This window comes from Puma concolor, chromosome B1 (assembly GCF_028749965.1).
Source record: "Puma concolor isolate L17-30 chromosome B1, mPumCon1.1.hap2, whole genome shotgun sequence".
Taxonomy (NCBI): Eukaryota; Metazoa; Chordata; class Mammalia; order Carnivora; family Felidae; genus Puma; species Puma concolor.
Window position 1 is genome coordinate 32,879,581 of NC_141670.1, and position 13,086 is coordinate 32,892,666.

The 13,086-nt window shown below is 38.6% G+C and overlaps 1 protein-coding gene across 1 annotated transcript in view; it reads left to right on the plus strand.

Annotated features, from left to right (window-relative positions):
• Positions 1–13,086, plus strand: part of KCTD9 (potassium channel tetramerization domain containing 9) — a 37,603-nt gene that overhangs the window by 17,381 nt on the left and 7,136 nt on the right. Inside the window, exons 4-9 of the mRNA XM_025932886.2 lie at positions 1,519–1,615; positions 2,264–2,322; positions 2,528–2,656; positions 6,723–6,790; positions 6,878–6,973; positions 7,890–8,039. Coding sequence (XP_025788671.1) covers positions 1,519–1,615; positions 2,264–2,322; positions 2,528–2,656; positions 6,723–6,790; positions 6,878–6,973; positions 7,890–8,039 — 599 coding nt within the window. The remainder of the gene's footprint in view (positions 1–1,518; positions 1,616–2,263; positions 2,323–2,527; positions 2,657–6,722; positions 6,791–6,877; positions 6,974–7,889; positions 8,040–13,086) is intronic.

Here is a 13,086-nt window from a genome sequence, read left to right on the forward strand (position 1 = left end):
TTTCGTAATGATTATTTTTCCTAAGCCACTCCAAGGATTATTCTCTTTCTTTAAAAAGTAATTTTAGTAAACTCTTTACTAAACTCTTTCTGGGTGTTCTGGGTTGATTTTGTGTGGTATGTGGTGATCCTGTCAATAGGTACTTTCAAATGTTCTTTTAATTTCAAGACAGTTTTCCTGAACTTTAAATTATGCGTTTATTTTGTCCCTGTGCTTTGATTTTCTTATTTCAGGACTCCTATTGTATGCATGTGGGATCTTCTGTGCTTGTGTTCTGTATTGGGAATCTTCTCTTAAATCCTTTTTATCTCTTTCTTCATTTCTTATTGATTTTTAAAGCTTTCCTCTTTTTCAGCTTCTATTTCCCTTAAGGTTTTGTCTGTTTATTCTCTCTTGGGTTTCTTCTCGTTTGAGCTTCATCTCTGAATTGTTTTTTGTTCGTTTCTTTAGAGAGAGAGCACACACAAGCGGGGAAGGGGCAGAAGGAGAGGGAGAGAGAATCTTAAACAGGCTCCACGCCCAGCGTGGAGCATGACATGGGGCTCGATCTCATGACCGTGAGATCATGACCTGAACCAAAATCAAGACATGGACGCTTAACCACCTGAGCCACCAGGCACCCTGAATTGGTTTTTCATTATAGCTCTAATTCTCCCCTGAGTTCTTTCACCTCAATTTTGAGTTATATTGTTCTTTCATGTTTTGTATTACTTAACTTCTTCAGCATGTTTGGAATATTAGATTATAGTTTTTATCTATTTTGTGGGCATTTCTTTCTGGCACATTTTCATTGTCTAGAGATGTAATTCTTTTAAAATTTTTGTATGGGATTTTCTGTTGCTCATTTAACATAAAAGTTGTTTCCTTAACTTGAGAAAGGTGGGCTGACTCAGGAAAGATTTTCTAATTTCATGGCTCTAGAGTTCCCTTTTCTATTGTTTTTGTGAAGTATTGAAATGTATGGCAGTCACCTTCTGATACATTCTGGTTCTGCTAGACCTTTCTGCCTTTTATCTGGACTCCTTTTTCTTGGGTCACTGTTGTTTTTGTTCTGTTCAACTGGATTCTTTTTCCAACATCTTATCCTTGGTAGTGGGCTTTGTCCTAGAAGGGATTTTTGGTTGGTGGGTTTCGAGAGTTCATCTCCAGCCTGCTCAGTTCTCACTGCAAATGCCTGCATCCATTTCCACATCCAGATACGCCTTCCACTTTGAGTATGGTGTTCTCAGATCGACTTACTGAGCTTTGAAATGAGTATGGATTACTTGGGAATTCTTCGGTTCATCACATACCCTGTTGTTTCTCGCAGCTTCTTCCTTCAAAGATGCCAGTACCACATTGCTCTTCTACCTTTCGGTGTTGGTGGGAATACCTTATCACCTAGTTTTGTCTTAAATGCTGTCTGTGGGTCTCTGGTAGCTCTGGTATGCTTTTATGTGTGTTTTTAGTGTAAAAAAAATGATGCTGTGGCCATCTTCCCCAGTTCCCCAATCTTAACTTTTTAATTGTAATTTCTAGATCCTCAGACAGATTCTAAACTACCTGAAGGGTTGTCGGGATCTCACACAGATTGGCTAACGTTAAACGTCGGAGGGCGTTACTTTACAACTACACGGTAGGTGCATGTGAATGTGTGCACATGTGTGTGTTGGACCGGGGTGGGGGCGCACTACGTAGTGTTTGTTCTTTCCTGCAATTTTGCTGATTTCCTTAGAAGACACTCCATTGCTGCTTAAAGTACTCTGTGATCTTAAACCATTTTTTAGAAAGTTTTTTCAAGAGTAGAAAAATGATTCCCAAGTCATTCCAAAGAAAGCATGAAAGGCATGAACATGCTTTTTAGATAGCAAATATTTTAGGCTTTTAGACCATGCTCTTTAGATGTCAGGTAATACGCATGCAACACAAGTAAAGGTGAACAACACTGAAATCTGTAGCGACTACAGCTGCTTAGATTAAAGGGATAAGAAACATGTTAAGTTTAGGTCAAGAATATTGTGATATGATAGCTTGCTAGAAGGATAGATGAGTGTTTTAAGTTAAAGGAAACCAAAACAATATTTGAGTCAAAGGAAGTGCCAGATTAGAAGGGATTTTGATAAATGGCAACTTACTGCACGTTTTTGTTCCCCAGCATCACTCCTACCAGGTTATAGCATGCATCTTTTTGAAAGAGCAGCTGGGATCGAGTATACTCTTGACTTAAAATATGTTTGTTTATAAAGACAAATGGAGAAATCAATTTTTTTCCCTGAATTCTTAGGAGCACTTTAGTGAATAAAGAACCTGACAGTATGCTGGCCCACATGTTTAAGGACAAAGGTGAGTGCAACACATTGTTTTCACATTTTGTGTGATCTGTTTGTAGCTATATTGACCTAACTCTTGTCCTTCTGTGCTTTTTTAATGGTATCAATAATTTTTACAGGGGTAAAAACTTACTAGTATGTAATATAATTTTTCTTCATAAATTTCTAACTTTGTTTCTTATTTATGGGGGGTTTTCTTCCCTGAAATGGTGACACAGGTGTCTGGGGAAATAAGCAGGATCATAGAGGAGCTTTCTTAATTGACCGGAGTCCCGAATACTTTGAACCCATTTTGAACTACTTGCGTCACGGACAGCTCATTGTAAATGATGGCATTAATTTATTGGGTGAGTTTTTAGTATGATTCCTCACATTTTTGTAAGTTTAGGATATTTAATTTGTTTTCACTTGTTTAGTACTATAGTATATTTTCATAAAGTAGAAGTATATCTTTTCCACTTTTAAAACTAAATTATTTATACGTGTATGAGTGTATATAGATATAGAAACAGGCACAGATAGTCTTTGTGTCTATGGGTGTATGTTTAGACAACCCATAAATTCTGATTTTAGATTCTAAATAGATTTAGATTTTATCACGAGGGACTCTAAAGGATTTTGTTGCTTTTAATTGAACTGGGACTGTGACTTGACTTCAAGTTATGGGCCTTCCCATTATACTGAGATGTAGAGTCGTCAAAAGGGGAAATTCCACTTCAGAATCATTAAGAATGGATTAGAAACTCAGTGCTACGACTTACAACTCAGTTCCCCAAGCATAACTTGGGGAAAGTCTGAGTGTGCTTTGAAAACTGAGTATTAAGAATCTACTTGTCTCTGACTACATCACAGGATATTCACACCATGGAGATGATATAGACCAGAGCTCTTATAAAATAGTAGATGCGTATTCAAAACTGATGGGCCTTGAAGTGGCTAAATCTGGTCTGACTTGGTGGAGAGCGTGGTGATCTTGAGTGCGCATTCTCTCTCAGCTTCTACAGATTGTTGCCATGTGGGTGTGTGGACCTAGGGTGTCAGAGCCTTGATTTTTAAAGAAAAGCTGGAAATCTAAAACTTTATGTGAAATCTGATCTTGAAAATACTACCATCAGAATCAGCCTGGGCTGCTGGCAGCCCAGGGAGGAGCTAGCTTACAGTCTCTGTAGAACAATAGATAACAATAACTTTTATTGTTGCTGTATTAAATTTTATACTGCCTTTAAGGCTTACCCATTGCAAAAAGTGACCTTATGTGACCCTTCATCTGGCTCCATACCTATTCATAACAAATTCTTGTTGCTTTTTTATTTATTTTTCACCTTCTACCAACTGTTGCTTAAAACCATGTATAACCTATTTTTTTTACCTTAGTCATTCTGCAGAAATTATTAGAACAATAAGCAATAGTACCCTCTCATACAATCCTTCGCTTTTCAGCAGCTAGATCACTCTGCTGCTTATACTCTAGTGGCCACTTTTTTCTCCTGGGGACATTTAAATCTCACTGAGGATATCCTATAGGCTCTTTGATGCTTCCCAGTTTAATTTTTCTCTATGCTATCACTGATAGCGTTTCATATCCTCCCCGCCTAGGAAATAACATCAGAAATATACATCCATGCTATCTCAGACTTCAGCGATACAGGCTATTGACAAGCTATGCTTGGCTCCTTTTTCAAGTCTCTTGCTGGAAAGGCTCTTATTTATGCAGTTGTTCAGCAAGCAGAGGTCTATACTGGATTCATTTTATAGAACATTACTTCTGATTAGTATAAAATCCATCCAAACTCAGCTACAAGTTGCCCCCAAGTAGTTATAATGCTTCATAATCATTGACACTGACTTATTTCTCTCCCCTCTGTTGACTTAAATGACCTTGTCTTGCTCTTCCTAATTTGTGCTTTCATCAGTGAATATATTTTTTGCTTACTTTCATTATTTCTTTTGTTTTCTGCCTTTAATGACCTTCAGTTTTTCCAGTGAATCATGTCTTCCTTTTCTGTTTGCATTTGTCTTCAAAACCTTCTTTTTCTGATTTAAATCATCGTTCCCTACCTCATTGCTAAATCTCACTTCAGGTATTCTCTAACTTGAGAACTTTTCTGGCATTTCAATATTTATTTCCCTGAAGTTGACATAAATTTTCTGAACTCCCGTTTGATACGGTAAAAGGAGAATGGTCTTAAATGTCAGAAAACATACAATGTAATAATGATCATGGCGATCATTTATCGAGAACCTACAAGGTGCCGGGCATTATACCAGATAATATATATGCCTATCTCTTTTAATACATCTGTCAGCTTTGTGAGTAAAGTAATAATACCCCCATTTCACAAATGTGAATGGGAACTTTAAGAGAAAGGGTAAGTAGCTTCTCTAAGACCAAAAAGGTAGTAAGTGGCAGAGCTGGGATTCAAATCTGATTCTTCCTGGTGCTGATAGAAAATGTGCTAAATATTCCTTCCTTTTCTCAACTGTCCCCATAGATGCCTCTTGCATTTATAAGGCTTTTCCGGAAGTTTTTAAGGTTTGCTTCTGAACCTAGAAGTAGAAAAAAATCTTTACCGCATCCCTTGGTGGAAGTGGGAGGGGTAGGTTTCTGATTGACTCAGAAGATCTTGGCACACCGAGCGTGAGGCCCACGAGAACCCTTTCTGTGGTGGGTTTCTACCCGGGACAGTTAGGATATGTGGCTGTCCCTTCGTGAGGGATCCAGAGAGGAAGCCCCTCTGGGGTGGACCAGAAAGTGTTGTGCCAGAGCCACAGCCTGAGTAGTGTGCTGTTCGTCAGATGACCTTTGTTTTGCGACTGGAATATCAGAGGTGGAATTGGGCCTTTCCTGAGGAGATGGTAATCTTCCCAGATAACTGCTGTGGTTTTCCATGTCTACATACAGTTAGCCTTATTAGCTTGCAACTATTTCAAGGCAGAGATTATGTCTCTTATTTTCTTTGTAATTTCTGAGTCCTTAGTAATTTTTTTAACAAGTAGACCCAGCTAACTGAATGAGTGAGGTCATTTGAAGGAAAATGGATTCCAAATTTATTCCCAAATACTCTGATGGAGATGTTTAACAGATGTAAGAACATACAGATTCCATAATAAGTCACCTAGAGAATGTGCAGATTTTTTTTTAACCAAGTTAAGGAAAGTGAATGATACAATCTCTTCTGTCATTTAGAAATCTTTTTTTAAGGGGCTCCCGGGTGGCTCAGTCGGATGAGCGTCCGACTTCAGCTCAGGTCATGATCTCACGGCCCTCGTGGGTTCGAGCCCCGCGTCGGACTCTGTGCTGACAGCTCAGACCCTGGAGCCTGCTTCGGATTCTGTCTCCCTCTCTCTCTGCCCCTCCCCCGCTCATGCTGTCTCTGTCTCTGAAAAACAAAACATTAAAAAAAAATCTTTTTTTAAAAATTTATTCTCTTCTATGAGTGGTTTCTGAATCATTTTTTTGACTTTTATGTTGAAACTAATTTAGTTTTATTCATTTCTACATTTTTCTGATTAAGTAAACGATATTTGTGACAAACTTATTCAGATCTGCTCCATTGAAGAAGTCAGTGAAATGTTCGATTAGGTGAACTAATCACTTATTATTAGGTTCACAATCAAATCTGTAGCAATTATTTTAGGAACTTGAGATAGTAGGAGTTTTTGCTTGTAGCCTACTTAAAGTGATTTTCGGGGCACCTGGGTGGCTCAGTCGGTTGAGCGTCCATCTTCGGTTCAGGTCATGATCTCACGGCTCATGAGTTTGAGCCCTGTATCGGGCTCCGTGCTGACAGCTCAGAGCCTGGAGCCTGCTTCAGATTCTGTGTTTCCCTCTCTCTCTCTCTGCCCCTCTCCCACTCGTTCTCCCTCTCAAAAATAAATGCAAACAAGAAAAAATTTTTAAGTGATTTTCAGAAAATTTTGAAATCTGGAAGGCTTTCATTCTAATTCATTAGTTTTCTATGTTTTTCTTTGGCTGAAAGTAAACTATTTAGAAAAACTTTGTTTCACAAATATTTTTAAAATATTCTTTATGCATGTTCTTTTTTTAAGTTTTTTAATTTTTTTTTAATGTTTATTTATTTTTGATACAGAGAGAGACAGAGCATGAACAGGGGAGGGGCAGAGAGAGAGGGAGACACAGAATCTGAAACAGGCTCCAGGCTCTGAGCTGTCAGCACAGAGCCGACACGGGGCTTGAACCCATGAACTGTGAGATCATGACCTGAGCCGAAGTCGGACGCTCAACCGACTGAGCCACCCAGGCGCCCCTCTTATGCACATTCTAAACATTAGTTACTTTTCTGATTGATAACCTACTTGTTGAATTTCACTTGTGAGGATTTAACAAATAATTCCATAAATATTAAAATGAATAGTTTTCTATTAAAAGTCAAATCGATTTTATTGTGATAGGTGTGTTGGAAGAAGCCAGATTTTTTGGTATTGACTCATTGATTGAACACCTGGAAGTGGCAATAAAGGTAAAGCTCTTTTTACATTAGCCAGTATTACATTTATTGTAGCTGTCTCCCAAAATGCTCCACTGATTTCTTAATATCTTTTTCAAGAATTCTCAACCACCAGAGGATCATTCGCCAATATCAAGAAAGGAATTTGTTCGATTTCTTCTAGCCACTCCAACCAAGTCAGAATTGCGTTGCCAGGTAATTAAAGCAGACTTTTACATGAGTTATTGGTGTCAGCAAAGCTGTAAGTAAAGTTTTACATTCTTCTAGGATTTTTTTTTTTTTTTTGCCTTATGTTCCTATTTCATGCAAGATAGAATTTAATTATGGGTTATAACATTGATTTAATCCCAAAATGGTTAGCAAAAAAAGAGGTGTAATAGCATTTTTTATTATCTAACGTGCCTCACGTAGCAGTTTTTGAGTAGGGCATAGAAATTGCAGCTATTAAAATACAGAGTCAATTTTTTGTACAGTTGTTATGTATGGCCAGGCAGTGGCAGATACTTCTTATGTATTATAGCACTAAAGGTTTTAAAAACCACAATACTTACATTTTAAGAATACTACTACCTTGGGGTTGCCTGGGTAGCTCAGGCAGTTAAGTGTCCAGCTTCGGCTCAGGTCATGATTGTGCAGATCATGAGTTCAAGTCCCGCGTTGGGATCTGTGCTGACAGCTTGGAGTCTGGACTCTGCTTCGGATTCTGTGTCTCCCTCTCTCTCTCTGTCCCTCCCCCGCTCACGCTCTGTCTCTCTCAAAAATAATACTAAAAAAAAAATTAAACTACCTTGAATTATTGAATACTTATAAGACCTATATAAATAATACCTACAACATGTACATGGCCAACAAATCACTCCTTAGAAATTTCTGCACATAAATGAGGTATACCCAGGCTGCATTCTAATATTACATTTAGAGTCTCTTTTACTAAGAACCCATTAAGGACACTCATGTTATATCTAAGTTCCATCTGATCATGTATTCTTGTAAACTCCAAATGACTGAACTGCCAATTGCGTCTAAAAAAACTTGATGGTTAGCTATAGTAATTAAATGTGATATAGCAGATGGTTTAAATTTTGTGACAATTTGTGTTTTTTAATTTTAGGGTTTAAACTTCAGTGGTGCTGATCTTTCCCGTTTGGACCTTCGATACATTAACTTCAAAATGGCCAATTTAAGCCGCTGCAATCTTGCACATGCTAATCTCTGCTGTGCAAATCTTGAACGAGCTGATCTCTCCGGATCAGTGCTTGACGTAAGAATCCTCTTTAGTTACAAGAGAAAATTAAATGTTTAGTCTGTTGAACAGTCTTAAAGAGCAGAAATGATCTCTCTCTCTTACTAGAGATTTTGCTTGAAAACGGATGATAAAACCCAAGACCCTGAAAGTGAAATGTGTCGGTTTTGCAACTTTGATATCCTTCAATAAGTGAGGATCTGAAAGAGTTAGCAACTAGTAAGAAATTAAATCTGGAAATTAGATCTTGATCTCCTCAATATAGTATACTTTATCAGGACTTCTATTTTCAGTGAGATTAGTAGGGCAAAGCTGAAAAGGACTTTTGAAATCTTCTATTCAACTGCATTTGTGGAATGGGGAAAAAAAATTGCTCCAGAGGTATTTGGCAGAGATATTTTGAAATAAACATGAGGGGTGCCAGTCTGTGTAAGTTAGCATCTCCGTGGCTCTCCTCTCTTTATCTACATACGTGTGTGGTGTGTGTGTGTGTGTGTGTGTGTGTGTGTGTGTGTGTGTGTGTGTGTGTGTGTTTACATGTATGTATGTATATACACTTGACCTTTGCACCACAGGATTTAGGGGCACTGCTCTGTGCAGTTGAAAATCCGCATATAATTTTACTCCCCCAAAATGTCACTACTAACTGCTGTTGACCAGAAGCCTTACTGATAACATAAACAGTTGATTAGCACATATTTTGTATGTTATATGTATTATATACTGTATTCTTACAATAAAGTAAGAGAAAAGAAAATGGGTAAGAAAATCATCAGGAAGAGAAGATACATTTACAGTCCTGCACTGTATTGATTTTTAAAAATCTACATATGGGGAGCCTGTATGGCTCAGTGAGTTAAGCATCGGACTCTATTTCTGCTTGGGTCATGAGCTCACAGTTGGTGAGATCAAATGCTGCATCAGGCTCTGTGCTGAGAGCACGGAACTGCTTCAGATTCTCTCTCTCTCTCTCTCTCTCTCTCTCTCTGCCCCTCCCCTACTCACTCGCACACATGCACATGCTTTCTCTCAATAAATAAACTTTAAAAACATAAAAATAAAGTATCCACATATAAGTGGACCCATGCAGTTCAAACCCATGTTGTTCAAGGGTCAAATGTGTATGTATGTGTATAGGTGTATGTGTGTCTGTACATATGTATATGCATGTGTGTATGTGTGTCTGTACATATGTATATGCATGTGTTTCTCTAAAAATTACCTATGTTAATTTGGGGTCAGAAGATACATGCAGAACCAGCAGCGAAATGTACTCGCTTCTAACAACTTCAGGTTCCTTAATACCAAGGCCCATGTCTATATGTCTTTTGAATTAACAACACCTAATATAGTACATTGCTTTAAGTAGTCATTGAATAGATGGTTATTGAATTTTATAATTTTAGTTGTATTCCTTACTTGCAACCTACTTTTCCATGAAGTTTATAATAGCAGATCTATAACAAAATCTGTCAATATACATTTCCATTATTTTCACTCTACTTGTTCCATCTTCTGAGGAAGGACCACATTGCTAGCAAAACGAGTGAAAGAGTGACAGCACAAAGAAAAAAGTTTGAAGGACCTAGTCCTTATTATTATTTTTTTAATGTTTGCTTATTTTGAGAGAGAGAGAGAGAGCGTGTGTATGCACGCACGGGGGAGAGGCAGAGAGAGAATCTTAAGCAGGCTCCATGCCCAGCAGACAAGGGGCTTCATCTCATGATCGTGAAATCATGACCTGAGCCGAAATCAAGAGTAGAAAGCTTAACTGACTGAGTCACCCAGGCGCTCTGCAGGACCTAGTCTTTAAATAGTGAAATGATGAGAGATCACTTGTCTGGCTTTTGTTAAGGATAAAACAAACAAACAAAAATAAAAAGACAGTTTGGGTCATTCAGTAGAGCTGGTTTTGAGTTCTGTTTAATTATAGTAATGCTAACTCTGAACCTGCACCATAATTTTCTTAACTGTAAATACTTGTTCTATCCATCCTGTACAGTTGATAAACTGAAGTGCTATATAATTATAAATTTAATTACTAACGTTAGAAGTGGCTCATGTTGAAGAGTCATTCATTGCCCAGGGTATATAGGCTGTGAAGTCAAAACTAATTGCTAATTGTCCTTGGCATTTGAAGATGAATGCTAATGAATAGCCATCATATCTACAGAACATGATGTGTGCTAAGCAGTCTGCTGATACACCTAATGGCTCCACTTTCTTTTTTTAAGTTTTTTTTTTTAACATTTATTCATTTTTGAAAGAGACAGAGCACAAGCAGGGGTGGGGCGGAGAGAGAGGGGGACACAGAATCTGAAGCAGGCTCCAGGCTCTGAGCTGTCAGCACAGAGACCAACGTGGGGCTCGAACTCACGAACCGTGAGATCATGACCTGAGCCGAAGTCGGACGCTCAGCCGACTGGGCCACCCAGGTGCCCGTCCACTATTTTTTAAAAATGTTTGTTTATTTTTGAGACAGCGAGAGAGACAGAGTGTGAACGGGGGAGGGGCAGAGAAAGCGGGAGACACAGAATCCAAAGCAGATTCCAGGCTCCGAGCTGTCAGCACAGCGCCCAATGCAGGGCTTGAACCCACAAACCGCGAGATCATGACCTGAGCCAAAGTTGGACGCTTAACTGACTGAGCCACCCAGGTACCCCTCCACTACTCTTTCTTAATTTCTCACCCCATTTATCCTTCACGGGCTGTGAGACCTTTCCATAGGAACCATGTGATTCTGCTGTCAACCAAGGTGATCTCAGCTGCTATCTCTGTTGAGCAGAACATGTCTGTGCCACGTTATTCTGTCAGCCTGCTTTAAGAATGTTTCTTCTGCACACTCTTTTTGCCATCAGTGACTTCAGCATGCTGCATAGAAACTGATGTAATAACTCAGCTATTACATATCTGTTGCATATTCAAGACTTAGAATGGTGAGAGCTGACAGGGACCTTGATGGTCATCACGTATGACCCTGTTGTTGGACTGAGAAACTGAAACCTAGAGACTTGCCTGGGCCCAAAGAGGCTAATGTGTTAGCACAGCTGGAGCTAGACAGACTCTACAACATGCGTTTTCTTTTCCTTATTTCTTTTTTTAATGACTTTTTCATGTGCAAAATGTCAAGCATATACAAAAATAGAATACTATAATGAATCCTCCTTGTTACATCTATTAACTCAGATGTAACTTCAGAAGGTATCATTGACATATAAACAATCGTGTCTATACCTCTTTATAGATTATGTTGAAGTAATTCACTATTTCACCTGTAAATATTTTGTTTATCCCTTAAAGACCATTTAAAAAATATAATTTTTTTTTTTTTCTTTTAACGTTTATTTATTTTTTTGGGGACAGAGAGAGACAGAGCATGAACGGGGGAGGGGCAGAGAGAGAGGGAGACACAGAATCGGAAACAGGCTCCAGGCTCTGAACCATCAGCCCAGAGCCTGACGCGGGGCTCGAACTCACGGACCGCGAGATCGTGACCTGGCTGAAGTCGGAGGCTTAACCGACTGCGCCACCCAGGCGCCCCAAAAATATAATCTTAATACCATTATCATACGTTAGAAATCATGGTAATAACTAAACTGCTTTCATCAAAGCCCTATGCCCCTTGATACAGATAAGGTAGCAAAACCCTCCATGTTGGTGACTGTTGGTGACCAGCTTGTACCATTTGATGAGTTGGAGGGTGAATGACATGCTTTCTGTGGTTGAAGATGGAAAACTTCACTGAATTTCTTATAAATTTGTGTTTTTTTGTGAGATTCCATAAGGGTCAGGTTTGAGGACAGAGCCGTACTTATAATTACCTTAGGACTTTTAATCTATGTGTGTCATTAGGTCTGAAATGAGTCTCTTGTAGGCGTCATATAGGTGGTTCTTGCTTTTTTATGATTCAGTCAGTCAATATCTTTTGATGGGAGCATTTAGTACATTTACATTCAAAGTCTTTATCGATACGGATGTACTTCTTGCCGTTTTGTTAACTGGTTTTACAGTTATTTGGGTAGTTCTTGGTTACTTTCTTCTCTTCCTATCTTTCCTTGTGGTTTGATGGCTTCCTTTAGTGATTTTGCTTGGATTCCTTTCTCTTTGTTTTTTGCATATCTATTACAGGTTTTTGATTTGTGGTTACCGTTAGGTTCATATATAACATCTCTGTATCTGTATAAAAGTTGATGATTGCTTAAGTTTTTTTTTTTTTTATTTTTTGAGAGCATGAGCAGAGGAGGAGCAGAGAGAGAGGGAGACAGATACGAAACAGGCTCCAGGTTCTGAGCTGTCAGCACAGAGCCCAACACGGGCTCCAACCCATGAATGCGAGGTCATGACATGAGCTGAAGTCAGACGCTCAACCGACTGAGGCACCCAGGTGCCCCTTAGTTGCTTAAGGTTAAACCCATTCTAGGTGGACTAAATTTTTACTCCCCTCCCAACACATGTTATGTATATAGTGTCATCCTTTACATCCTTTTATTTTGTGAATCCCTTGACTTATTTTTATAGGTATAATTGACTTTATTGTTTTTGTGCTGTAACCTCCCTCCTGGTTTTATAAGTGATTCATTTACTACTTTTATTATATTTCCATTTACCTGTGAAATGTTCTCCATTCCTAATTTTCTTACTCCTGATTATGTCCTTTTCTTTCCACTCAGAAAATCGCCTTTAACATTTCTTGTAAGACTGGTTTAGCGGCGATGAATTGCTTCATCTTTTGTTTTGGGAAATGCTTTACCTCTCTTTCTGTTATGAATGGTAGCCTTGCTGGGTAGAGTATAATTGATTGCAGGTTTTTTCCTTTCGTGTCCTACACTCTCTTCATTCATGCAGTTTCTGCTGAAAAATCAGCATATTGCCGTATGGGATTTCCCTTGTATGTAACTGTTTTCTTTTCTCTTGCTGCTTTTAATTTCTCTCTTTATCACTGCTTTTTGCCATTTTAATTATTATGTCTCTTGGTGTGGACCTCCTTAAGTTGATTCCATTGAGGTCTCTTTTCCTCCTGGATCTGGATTTGTTTCCTTCCCCAGATTCGGTAAGTTTTCAGCTA